A 13,593-nucleotide genomic window follows, 5' to 3' on the forward strand; every position below is an offset into this window, starting at 1 on the left:
ATGCAGTTTAGGTTAATTGGACACTCTAAGTTGCCCGTAGGTGTGAATGTGACCATGACTGGTTATTGAAAGTATTCAGACCCCTTTACTTTTATCACATTTGGTTATGTTACAGCCTTAAGCTAAAATCATTTCAATTCATTTTCTCACCCATCAGTCTACACTCAGTACCCCAAAATGACAAAGTGAAAACAGAATTTTACAAATTTTTGAAAATGCATTTATAAGGAAAAACTGAAATATCACATAGACATAAGTATTTAGACCCCTTAGTCAGTACTGAAGCTCCTTTGGCAGCAATTTAAGCCTTGAGTCTTCTTGGGTATGATGTGACAAGCTTTGCACACCTGGGTTCGGGGATTTTCTGCCAGTCTTCTCTGCAGATCCTCTCGAGCTCTGTCAGTTTGGATGGGGAACATCGGTGGACTGCCATTTTCAGGTTTTCTCCAGTGATGTTCGATTGGGTTTGAGTCAGGGCTCTGGCTGGGCCACGCGAGGACATTCACAGAGTTGTCCCTAGGCCAATCCAGCGTTGTCTTGGCCGTGTGCTTAGGGTTATTGTCTTGTTGGAAGGGGAAGCTTCGGCCTAGTCTGAGGTCCTGAGCTCTCTGGACCAGGTTTTCATTAAGGTTTTATCTGTACTTTGCTCTATTCAGCTTTCCCTCAACCCTGACCAGTCTCCCAGTCCTTGCCCCTGAAAAGCACCCCAACAACATGATGCTGCCGCCACCATGCTTCACCACTGGGATGGTATTGGGCAGGTGATGAGCAGTGCTTGGTTTTCTCCAGACATGAATTAGAATTGAGGCTTAGAATTGAGGCCAAACAGTTCAATCTTGGTTTCATCAAACCAAAGAATCTTGTTTTTCAAAGTCTGAGAGTCAATTAGGTGCTTGTGCCTTTTTTTTTTAAAACTCCAAGTGAGTTTTCATGTGTCTTTCACTGAGGAGGGGCTTTCCTTTTGGCCACTCTGCCATAAAGCTCAGATCAGTGGAGTGCCACAGTAAAGTAAATATCTTTCTGGAAGTTTCTCCCATCTCCACACAGGCTCTCTGGAGCTCAGCTGGAGTGACCATTGGATTCTTAGTTACCACTTTTACCAATGCCCAGCCCATCTGATTAATGTAAAGATATTTCACAGAATAAGTACAATTTTGACCTGCTTGTGGCTCTAGATGAAAAGTCAGGGGATCACTAGAGTCAATAGTATTCATCCAGTGGGTGTAATGGATATATGTACCAAGTTTTACTGCAATTCATCCAACAGTTGATGAGACATTTCACTCACACCACAATGTCAATCTCAGGAAAAGTCATGGGAGTCATCTGGGCACAGCTAATATCTGTACACAATTTCATTACAAGCCATCCAGTAGTTTTTGAAATTTTTCAGTCTGGATCAAAATGGTGGATCAACATTGCATTCCCCAGAGCAAACTGCTAGCGTAGTTAAAAATTGTACTGTACATACAAAATAGTTACAACTAAGGTTATAAGTTTCAACCATAATTTGACCTTGGGTTTTTTTTTTTTTTTTGCTAAGGCAACTTTTTCAAGTACTTGTGTTAGTATTAAAAATTGGCAAGCACAAGTCAGCAATACTAGCTGTAGTCTGGTGGTCTTGAGTTTCCCCAACCCTACAAAGGTGGTTTAGGATGGGAAAGGGATTAGCTCCGAAGAAACATAAACCAACAACATAAAGTTGCTATGATAAAAAACAAAATGTGAAAGAGATTTTACTAAAGCAAGGTTAACAGGTTAACACTGCATTTATACTCAAATGAATCTTTGTCAGAGTGTTTCTTTGATAGGATAATAATGTTTGATTCGTTATTTCATGAGGTAACACAATCTGTGTTATTAGAAAATATTTGACTTAATTTTATTCACCTCAGGTTTAATTTAGCCGAGATATGAAGACGAGAAGGCACATCATGTGTAACAAAGGTTAATCAGACTTGATTCTTTGTTGTTGCAAGTACAAAGCCTGATCCCACAGAGAAATCAATTAGTATTCAGCTTTTATTTCATCACACTGCAGTAAAAAGATATGAAAGACATAAAGAGAAGACCTGATTTCATCTAAGCTGATATAATGTCAGTATAATTTATACTGAGGAAGGTCTGGAATTTTCAAACCAAAGATATATTTTAAAAACCATTTGTTCCATTTTTCAGGAATGCCATTTTAATAGGAGATCAATATCTGTAACCTTGACTTGTAAGTAAATAACAGATTTAGAAGCTCTATTGTTGTTGGCTACTGTTTGGCTCCTTAATGAAGACTAAAGAGAGCCCAATTGCCTAAACAACAAACAGCAGTTGGCTTCATCAGTGCAATTAAGCCCACGTTAATAGCAAACTGATTAATTTCTTTAATCAAAGTCAGTTTTATCCTTGAAGTGCAGTCAGTTTTAATTATGCTGAAACACACCACAGAAGCTGCTGTTACTGTTCTGTTAAAACCCTCAGACACATTATAATGAATGGATGATAAAAATGTAATGAGTTTTTACATAGGGCGTCTAATTTCAGATTATCTTTTCCACAACAGTTTATGTAGACGTGGACATAATCATGACAGATGTCCTCCCGTGTTCTCAGTTCTATTGACATGTTTAACTCTGTCAAAGGTGTTGATTTTCCATCCCTGATAGTTTGTTCGACTGGCAGCAGGAGAGCTTGAAAATTTCCAGGTTTCTCAGACAGGCTGAGAAACAGTTACTCGGATTTAGAGTTTGGATTTTGGTGGTGATAGGAAATGTCAGGAATAGGAATGAGATTGTTTGTTTTAAGAGCAATTTGGAGAGTTTGGAGAATTGTCCAGCATTTGTGGTGGTTTGGCTTTATTATAGCTCACCTCACCTTCCTTCATTAGGTAGCAATTTAAATGCTCTCTTTGTGGCGTGTCATTTATCAAGCATGTTTTAACAAAGTGCTTTTATGCCGCAACTTTACACGGCCATAACAAATTGCTCTGCTTCTGTGTACTCCTTGTTATCGACGACGCTGTTGGCAGTAATTGCCGTAGGAATGTAATATTCAGCCTAAAGAGCAGCTCAAAATTGTCTCTGTTCCTTCCAAATTACTGCGGCTTTGATTTGATTATTCACAGCAAAACATTAACTCAGCTTTGATTGAGCCTTATTGTACAGCCTTGAACCATGCTTCCGCTGTTGCACAGTTAATGCTGCTCTGTTCCTTGAATCCAATGTAAATTTAGCCGCGTGAAACATACTGTCAGTGCAGTTGTGATGCCTTATGTAGGTCAATTCTTCTTCAGCGTTCACTGCTTGGCCTTGTGATGAGTGATTTAATTTTGCGAGAGAACTGCGGTTTTATTATTCATACTCTGACAGAGATTGGAGTTGCGGTGCATTAAAGCGTGACGTTGTCATTTCCCCACTCTCAGAAGTGTTATTACCTTTGCCCCAAATTGGAATTACACCCAAAATTTGATTCTGGCCCTAATTGTTTTTCTCTTGCAGTCACAAAACTCCAGTTAAACCTCCTCTCTCTGGAGTGGATTTTCTCACTTCAGATTTAATGCATACTGGTCTCTGCATTTTCTAACTGGCTCCGAAATTGATCTGTACTGCAACAAAATTTTTTTTTTACAATGAAGTAGCTGAACACATTAGGTGAGTACCGTGAAATTGACCTCTGAAAAGTAGCAGTGTATGTGAGTTACATCGTGAAGACAGCTATTGAGGGAATTCAAAATAAATGGATTCTGTTTGGGACTTGTTTTGCAGTATGCATATCCCCTAATGCCCTTACAAATATTGCTTCATGGTGGTTGCACTTTAACGGCAACCGTTAAGCAGCAGTCCTGATAGAATCACAACTTTTCTTGGGAGCAGTTTCTCCCTGTTTGTTGCTCTAAAGCAGCATGAGGTCCCATATATCTTTTTGGTACTGTCTCTTCTGTTGATCTAATTGGACACCCTCTGTTGCCTACAATGAATCATTGCAGGACCTCTTCTCTCCCCTCAAGTACTTATTTTTATTGAATGCAGGGCTCCCCTGAATCACAAGGCTCAACCTTAAAACGTGTATTTGTCCCTTGGCTCCAGTCATTGATCTTTTTTTTTTTTCCTCTTTTTTTTTTTTTTTTTTTTTTTTTTAAAGCTGTGTCAGTATCACTTTTATTCCAGCGGAGGATTATAGGCCTGCTTTTATGTGTTCTTCCTCCCTACAGAAAGGCCAGGAGTTCAGACCATTCTCCCCACTCCCCTAATTGATTCCTAGTTCGGAAAATGCATTTTAAGGTGGGATGAAAAAGCCAACTCCTCTTTGCATTCATATATGGGGATGAAACTTCCACTTTTCCTCTGTGTGTTAGTATTGTTACTTATGCATCCTCTGCCCTTGACTCTTGACCTCTACTGATGCAGAGGAAGCTCTGCTGCAGCACAGGGAGTTTAGCGGTGACACATCAGAAACAGAGGTGAGGTGATGGAGGCGTTTTGGCATGCGCCCCATGATTTTTGAGAGAGAAGTTTAAATCCTGCCAGTTCGCAGGCTTTTTAACACTTCAGCCACCTCCAGGAAAGTGGCTCTCATTGAGCCATTCGAAGGCAAAGATTTTTTTTTAATTACTTGCCTTCTGCAGAATGAAAAGGCATGGATTTTGCCTGTGGGTATCAGTATCGATTTGAGCGTATGATGTTTTAATGAGTCCTGTGTGTAAATGATTTGTTGCAGTTGTGTATGCTTGGATGGCTAATTTGTTTGTTTTTCTTTTGCGTTTTCAGTGAATGGATTCTCATTTGACTTGGAGGCAGATTTAAGGCTTTCCAGAAAGACCAGGATGTCAAAGATCTCCAAAGCAGCCAAGGCTGTGAAGAAATTGGATGCAGGCAGTGTAATCCGGGCTATAGTGAGGTCAGGTCAAGCAGCCCCTGGACCCCCACTCGGCCCCATTCTGGGACAGGTAAAATTATTTACGATTTCACTTCATGTTCCATCTGTTCGCTCCAAGTAATTGGGAGTATTAACTTAACTGCAGGAGCAGGGCTTCGTTTTATCAACTTTCCTGCATACAAGTCTCATTAACCGCGAGACAAAATGATCCTTCCCCATGTGCACTTTTCCCAATCACGTAGTTGCCTCTCTCCCCTCAGTTACCTCATCGTACATCTGCACCACCACTTTCATCTCATCCCATAGCCCTATTCATATTCCCATTCTTATTCTAGTCGCACAGCTCCATTGTGCAGGTGGATGCCACACTCAGCCTCAGTCTGCAACTCTTTTCTCCCAGTTTCCAGGCCAGAGACACTAACACCTCCATCTGTAGCAGCTGTCCATACACATTAGCCTCACACTTTACAAGCCAGTTGATGAAATGGGATTGAACCTGTGAAGGTTTTGTCTTAAATTCTTGGGTACTACTCTGCTTCGATTGTTCCAGAGAGACAGCAGAGGTTGTCTTGTTTTTTTTATTGCTCAGGATGTACCACTACAATTTTTTCACCAGCGAGGCCAATTCCAACTGGAAGAATTTATGTATTGGCTGGTACAATAATAAAATAAGTCAGTATTCCTCAAGCATTGAGCAATGAACAAAGATGGTTTGGAGTGAGTGGATGAAAAATAAGTGGGGCTGAATTATTTTTTGCAGTAAATAAAATCATCTTTTTGGGTTTGAAAACAATGAAATGCCAACTAAATTATCTGTTCATTAACCTCATCTTTGTTTCTGATCACACAAGTGTATTCATTTAAATTTTTCTTGTAAATTTATATTTTACGTTACACCATAAAGGCACAATCTGCTAATGGTTAATGGTCATTCAGCTATTAAAGTTTGATTGTCCGTTGCAAGATTGAATGAAAGCAACCCCATGGCTCATTCTGTACATACAGATGAGTTTGCCTGTTTAATGAACAGTGCTCATCACATTTTCATCTATTTTTCACATATTGGGTCTGCAACTAACTAATATTAACTTTTTATTGATTCATTTTGTGAACATTTTCTCAATTCATCAATTACTCCTTTGTTCTAGATACTGTCAGAAAATAGTGAAAAAATGTCCCACAGTACAAGATGATGGCTTTCAAATAGCTTTTTTTTGTCTGACAAACACTTCAAAACCCCAAAAATAATCAGTTTAGAATGATGGAACAGAAAAAACTAGCAAATTCTCACAATTGTGAAACCAGAAAACTCACACATTTTGAACCTTTGCTTGAAAAAAAGGCAAACCATTAGTCAATTACCAAATAATTTTTGTCCATTGGCTATTTGATTACTTGACTCATTGTTTCAGCGCCATCACAACTACTTCTTTGATTTAGTCAGTCCTGCTGTTTTCTCTCTTTCCAATGGCTTCTTCCCAACTAGTTTTAATGAAGAAGTAAGTCAACCTCTCACAACCCAAACAACTCAGTTCTAGACTCTGTTCTTTTCTCTTTCAAAATTCTGCATCACTTATAAACATAATACACTTATAAGTGCTCCTTTACCGTACAGATGACACTTAGTTTTACCTTTTTAGTGACCCAGTTTCCATAAGCTGTCATTCAGTAAGGGAGTGTCAGAAATTCAAGAGCTTTTCATTGGACAGCAATTGATAAGTCAAATTTTTTGAGACCTCCCTTAAAGCTGCACCAATCAATATTTTGATATTAACAGTGAATCACATGAATGTTTAATGTGAAATTGGTCACTCGTCATAACAAATCTACAGATTTATCACCAGACACTGCTGCACTTCTCAGCTCTACTATAGTGGAGCATTTAGCTGCTCAAAAGCCAGATGTTTCTCTCAGGAGTTGGTGACTGAAACAGAGTTAAGAGAGAGTGAATGTAGGACCTCATCAGGTGGCTAGGAGCATGACTCCAAATGAATGCTATATATCTGTATCTGCTGGATGCATAAATAAGCAACTGTTTGCTAACAAGTTTGCTTCATCGACTTAAAAGGTGACAATGTGTCAGATGTTGAAATCTTGTTCTCAAGAATCTTGCAGAAATCTTGCAAGTTTGGCTGGGGAGAATGGAGAAATTATCAATACAAGTTTATGGGCATGATGCCGTCTCCATTTCGAAACTCAGTCCCCTGTGCTCAGTCTTTTAACCCTTACAGATTATGCTACTTTACACCCAGAAATGGTCAAGCTCAATGCCTCCACAGTATGTGGAGTTAGTCTATTGGTTCGCTCTTCTGTAAACAGGGAAATGTTTTTCCTGTGTTACTTCAGATTTTAACTGCTGCCAAGTAAAGAGACCATAATAAACCAATTTTACCATTTCTACATTGTTTACCAGTTAGATGTGTAATTGATTTTAAGATTTTTACTGATCACATTTAGGGCTCAGCTAAATCTTCCTTCCCCTCAGCTGCACTGGAGACCTCTGAGTTCCCTCTGAGCTTCAAAATATGACTAAAATTTACTTTTATACCATGTTACATAATTTCACTTAACAGAAGACATTGTACACCTGTAACATTTTATGCAAAAACTTGACTGACAGGGGGCATATTTTTAATGGTTGCTACCAATAGGCATACATAAAAACGCCAAACAATAACAATCATACATTTTTGAACAATCCTTCGTGTCTCTCATGTCATATAAAACATGTCAGAGTGAAAGGAGTGCTGGTATGTCAGCAGCAGTGGGTGTATGTGGTATTTGTGGGTGTTATTCCCTCCAAAAAAAGCACTTTTTCCTTTTCCAAAGAAGCTAAAAAAAAATTTTGAAATGTGTGACAGCTCAAGATGACACGCAACTAAGAATAGTGGTTTCTTCACAAACTTCACCAAGTATGCTGTGTGGTCTTTACTGCTTGTCTTAGTTTGTGGTCCATTTCACCTTTTGAGCATGTGTTCTCCATCTGTCCGGCCCAAATATTCAGTTTCAGCCAAAGTAAATTAAATTATGGATGCAAGACTCAGTTGAAATTACTTTTAATTGTTTTTGATTTTTCGCACTTGGACGCTCACTTGCACTTTTCTAAAACATCCCACTTAGTTTCATGTTTCTGTTCTTTAGAACTATATTCTTGCATTTCTTTTCATTTCAGTCTACACATTTAATGGTCTTCACTGGTCTTGTTTTTGATTTCATTACCTTCTATGTAGGTACAATATTAAGACAAATGTATGCCTGTTAAAGGCTGCAACTAACAATAGTCAACCCATTCACACTCATGTGTACTCTACTCTTAGTCTAGTTTTAGGGTATGTGTACTTTATTTGAGTAATTCCATTTTATGCCACTTTGAACTTCTACTTCACTTCATTTCAGAGGTATATGTGGTTCTTTTTACACCACCACTTTTAACTGACAGCTCCAGTTACTTTGCAGATTCGGATTCTTAATACAAAATGAAATCAACAAATAATGATGCATTATTATCAAGTATAATCTACCCAGCAGCATCGAAAGTAGCTAAAATTAGTCCTACTTTTACCATCTGCAACATTAAGAATCCTTACACATTGATGTATTAATAAGTATAATCTAAAATATGTTATTCTGAAATGGACCGTTCTGTATAACTTGCTACCGTCCTATAATGGTTTAGCTCTGATACATGTGTCTTTTTCTAGGAACAGGGATGACAATTGATGTTTCCATATAACATGGATTGTTGATGTACAGAGTCGTCTGAGCAAGAGAGAATGAAGGATGGGTGTTAGTTCCGGGGCAGAGCTTTTCAGGACCCAACCTGGGATTCCATCTGCCCCAGGAGCCGTATAGGGTTTACACCTAGTGAGTTGGAGATAGACATCCTGCCTGGTTAGGAGGGACTCATCGTCCAGCTCATGAAAAGACAAAGTGTCCAAGAGACTCTCACACTCTGCAGAGAAATCAAACGTATCAAAATTGGCCATAGAAATTGTTGAGATTACTGGCAAAGGTGATGGGATCTGGTGCACAGGTGATCTGCTTGTTGGCTTGTCCAGTGAGTGTCCTGACTCGCTGAAAGGCTTGTTTGGTGTTTATATTTGCAAATTCCAGTTCTAGTTTATATTTAAAGGTAATTTGGCCTTAAAAATTTCATTTTATATGTTGCAGTTTATAGATTTCAGTACTACAAAGACCATCTACCTAAATACATGTTTTTTCTTGTTGAAAAGATGTTTAATTTGTGGGGTGATCCAGGGTTTTGAATTTGGGTATTTTCTGATAATCCTTACTGGTATTAAAGTATCCATACAAAATTTGATACAGTCAGTGATGATCGAAATCTGCTCGTCCAGCTCTTTATCAAAGACTTCCTAGTTTGTGCATGCAAAGCAGCCCTGAAGGCGTGCAGTAGCATCCTCCGACAATTGGCAGGAGCTGTGTGTTACAGGCCTGTGTTGTTCCAGCTGTTGCTTGTAAACAGGAAGTAGGTCGATGAGGTTATGGTCTGCTAGACCTAGTGGTGGAAGAGCTCTGGCTGTGTAGGCTCCAGAAATATTGCTGTAGCCCAGTTTTGTTAAATGTTGTCGGTATATCTACAGTTAGGTGTATAAGTATTTGGACAGTGTCACAATTTTTGTAATTTTGCCTCTTTGCACCACAGTGGATTTGAAACGAAGCCATCAAGATGTGATTGAAGTGTAAACATTCAACTTTAATTTCAGGGGTTTAACAAAAATATCACATCAACCATTTAAGAATTACAGCCTTTTTTATACATAGTCCTTCATTTTCAGAGGCTAAAAGTAATTGGACAAGCCAACACAATTATAAATATCAGAATTATTTTTAATACCTGGATTAAAAGCCCTTGCAGTCAATGACTGTATGAGGTCTGGAACCCATGGGCGGCACCAAATGCTGTGTTTCATCCCTTGAGATGCTTTGGCAGGCCTTTACTGCAGCCGCCTTCAGTTGCTACTTGTTTATGGGTTTTCCAGCCCTCAGTTTTGTCTTCAGGGAGTGCGAAGCATGGTCAATTGGGTTGAGGTCAGGTGTATGATTTGGCCATTGAAGAATATTCAATTTCTTTGCCTTGAGAAGCTCTTGGGTTGCTTGTGCAGTATGTTTTGGGTCATTATCCATCTGTATTCTGAATCCCTGTCCTATCAGTTTTGCAGCATTTGGCTGAATATTAGCCGATAGTATAATCCTATACACTAAAGAATTCATCCTGCAACTTCTGTCAGTAGTCATAAACAAACACCTGTGACCCAGTTCCACTAGCAGCCATACATGCCCATTCCTGTTATTCTCCATACTCTAAGTTAATCTTGGTTTCATCTGTCCAAAGAATCTTGTTCCAGAACTGGGCAGGCTTTTTTTTTTAGATGTTTTCTGCCAAAGTCTAATTTGGCCTTTCTGTTCTTGAGTTATACCACTGGGTTGTACCTTGTGGTAAACCCTCTGTATTTACTTTCCTGAAGGCGTATCTTGACTCTGACAATGATATGCCTACCTCTTTGAGAGTGTTCTTGACCCGGCTAGATGTAAAGGGGTTTTTCTCACCAAGGAAAGAATTCTGCAATCATCCACTTTTAGTTGTCCTCTATGGTCTTCCAGGCCTTTTGGTGTTGCTTAGCTTGCCGGTGAATTTCTCCTTTTTAAGAATGTACCAAATAGTTGATTTGGCCACTCCTAAAGTTTCTGCTATCTGGTTGATAGGTTTGCTCTGTTTTTTCAGCCTAACGATGGTCTTTTTGATTTGTATCGACACCTCTTCAGACCGCATATTGAAAGTTCCCACGAACATTAATTTGTCATGCAATAACTAGGGAACAGGCCACACCTAGCCGTGAAACTGATTGTCAGTCAATTGTCCAATTACTTTTGAGCCTCTGAAAATGAGGGACAATGTATAAAAATGTCTGTAATTTCTAAACGGTTAATGCAATACTTTTGTGAAACGTTATGAATTAAAGCTGAAAGTCTACACTTCAATCACATCTTGATTGCTTTGTTTCAAATCCATTGTGGTGGTGTTCAGAGGCACAATTCCAAAAATTGTTTCACTGTCCAAATACTTATGCACCTAACTTTACATATTGGTTTAAGGCTGGCAGAGCGTGATCAAGCCAACAGCTAAAAAATCACCTAGGAGGAACACAGGGGCATCTAGGTAATTGCTGACCATAGCATGTGTGTTCTGCACTATTTGCTTGGCTGCTGCCTTGATGTTGGCGCTTTGGGGAATATTCACACACCTGAGCACAACAGTCCAGAACTCCCAGGAGAGGTAAAAGGCTCGTTTGGACAGGTCCGGTCTACAGATATTCCTGTGTACCTTGATGTTAGTACACCAATGGGGCTTAATGTGCATGCAGACCCCAGTGCCACCCACTTTTACTGAGTGTTTGGTTCTGTCTGCCCATTTAATCCAAAAGCCATCAAGGCTAACTTCAGTGTCCGGGAAAGACTCATCCAGCCAGGACTCAGTCAAAGCAAAGATACGCCATTTAGCATCTAGCAAGTCCAGTTTATTTTTCAACGAAAGAATAATTGAGGTTAGTGGAGGTTTGAAAGGGTGCCATCGAAGTCTGCAACGCGCCCGCCCCTTGCCTACCTCTTTTCCTCTTTGGACTGGATTTTATATCAGGCGGGATAAGGATGGTTGCATTCAGTTGACTATGGATGGACTTCCGTAGGACTAGAAGGTTATCCCGGTTAAGGTTATAAGTGAGTCCATGCCACCTCTTCCTTGGTTTAAATGAGTGCTCCAAACAACAAAATTACTGACAATCCATATGATGAGAATAATCCAAGAACAACCCATCCAATTCCACAGGATGTTTCAGTCGTGATACACTTTTAACATTAAAGACAGAAAAGTTTGACACAAACTGCACCGACTGTGACGTCACCACTAGCACTTATGCCATGACTGAGCTGTGTTTTAAATTTTTGTCCAAGGTCTTAGCTAAATGCCTGGAGATTGTGATTCCAGATACTGTTTTGCCCAATCAAACAGGATTTATTCAAGGCCAACACTCTTACTGAAATCTAGGAAAACAATACAATGTTGTCCACTTGGCCCGGTCAAAGTGCCCAGATATATTGATTTCACTTGATGCTGAGAAAGTCTTTGATCGGGTCAGGTGGAAATATCTGTTCTTCACAATCCAAAATTTTGGCTTCAAAGACAAATTCATTGCCTGGATCAAATTGCAGCCATAATCTCTAATAATACTCAATGTGGTTCCTTCCCCTTTGGAAGGGCGACAAGACAGGGGTGCCCACTTTCCCCTCTCTTGTTTGCACTGGCCGTTGAGCCCCCAGTGATAGCACTGCGACTTTGTAAGGACGTCAGAGGTACAAATTGGGGTAGGATAGAGTTCAGTGTTTCTCTTTATGAAGACAGTCTGCTTCTGTATGTCTCTGATCCAGCTTTATCACTCCCCCGCATTCTAGATATTCTGAATCAGTTTGTAAAAAACTAGGGGTATTAGTTAAATTTACAGAAGAGCGAACTTTTCCCTTTAAATTCTGAAGCAGATGGACTTCTCTCCAGCCTTGTTCCCTTTAGAAGGGTCCAAGATGGTTTTAAACACTTAAATACTTGGGTATCAAGGTCACTCGCTCTTGTGTAAACAGGATATGAATTGTTGGGCCGCCTTATCATTATCATTAGCGGGGCGCGTTAAACTTATTAAAATGAGTGTTGCCAAGGTTTTTATATCCCCTCCAAAACATCCCCATTGTAATTATATAAAAAAATACATTTAATAAAACTTTTATCCCTTTTTATATGGGGGAATAAATCTAGTCAGCTCAGCAAGGCCTATCTCCAAAGACCAAAGTGCTTGTGCTCCGTTTTTATTATTGGGCATGCAACATTCAGAAGTTAATTCACTGGTTTGAAGACATACCAATTGCAGGAAAGGCAGACTGGTTGCAATTAGAGTTCTCATCGTGCCAGCACCACTTGGGCTCAGTGGTTTGTGCAGTCTTGCCCCTTCTTAGGAATAATTTGAGTTCAAATATAATAGTTAATCACTCAGTAAGTATATGGGCTCAGTTTAGAAGATATTTGGGAGCTGCAAGGAAGTTCCACAATCTACACATAAAGAGACATTTGCAGCTTTCTCTCAATTATGTCAAATCTTTGACAAAATCTATCTCTTTCAATACCTACAGATGAGGAGCTTTGTAAAAAAGAAATTTAATTAATTTCCAGATAAGCCCATAAAATCACATTTCGACAATATCCTTGAATTGAATTCAGACCGTAAAGGACTGATAACCCAGTTTTATGAGCTCATTAACAACATCAGACCATGCTCCATTGAAAATTTAAAAATGGCCTGGGACTTAGAATAGTTTTAACAGATGACCAACGGGACTCTGTCTTAGACTCTTTACACACATCGTTTATGTCTGCTAAACATGGTTTAATACAAGTGGAAGTGGTACACAGAGTTCATTTAACTAATGCTAGATTGGCAAAGATTTATCCCAACAGTGAGCTGTTATGCCCTCAATGTAGAGGCCAGCCAGCAGAGTTAATGCACATGTTCTGGCTGTGTCTGAATCTCTCCATAAGTATTTTGAAAGCTTTTAGTGAGATGTTTGGAATCCAGTTTGACACTGACTCAGCCTGTGACCTCTTACGTTTCACATCACAGGAATCCTCTGCTCTCTCACCAAATAACACCTATGTGGTCATAGCTT

The 13,593-nt window shown here is 39.4% G+C and overlaps 1 protein-coding gene across 2 annotated transcripts in view; it reads left to right on the forward strand.

Moving 5' to 3' along the window:
• Nucleotides 1-13,593, forward strand: part of mrpl11 (mitochondrial ribosomal protein L11) — a 49,978-nt gene that overhangs the window by 11,306 nt on the left and 25,079 nt on the right. The window contains exons 2-3 of one of the 2 annotated variants that reach the window (XM_040120824.1): nucleotides 4,202-4,271; nucleotides 4,758-4,936. In XM_040120824.1, the coding sequence (XP_039976758.1) occupies nucleotides 4,814-4,936 (123 nt within the window). In that variant the 5' untranslated portion in view covers nucleotides 4,202-4,271; nucleotides 4,758-4,813. The remainder of the gene's footprint in view (nucleotides 1-4,201; nucleotides 4,272-4,757; nucleotides 4,937-13,593) is intronic. The other variant, XM_040120825.1, reaches the window with a different exon arrangement.

The sequence above is a fragment of the Xiphias gladius genome, chromosome 23 (genome assembly GCF_016859285.1).
Source record: "Xiphias gladius isolate SHS-SW01 ecotype Sanya breed wild chromosome 23, ASM1685928v1, whole genome shotgun sequence".
In the NCBI taxonomy this organism is placed as follows: domain Eukaryota; kingdom Metazoa; phylum Chordata; class Actinopteri; order Istiophoriformes; family Xiphiidae; genus Xiphias; species Xiphias gladius.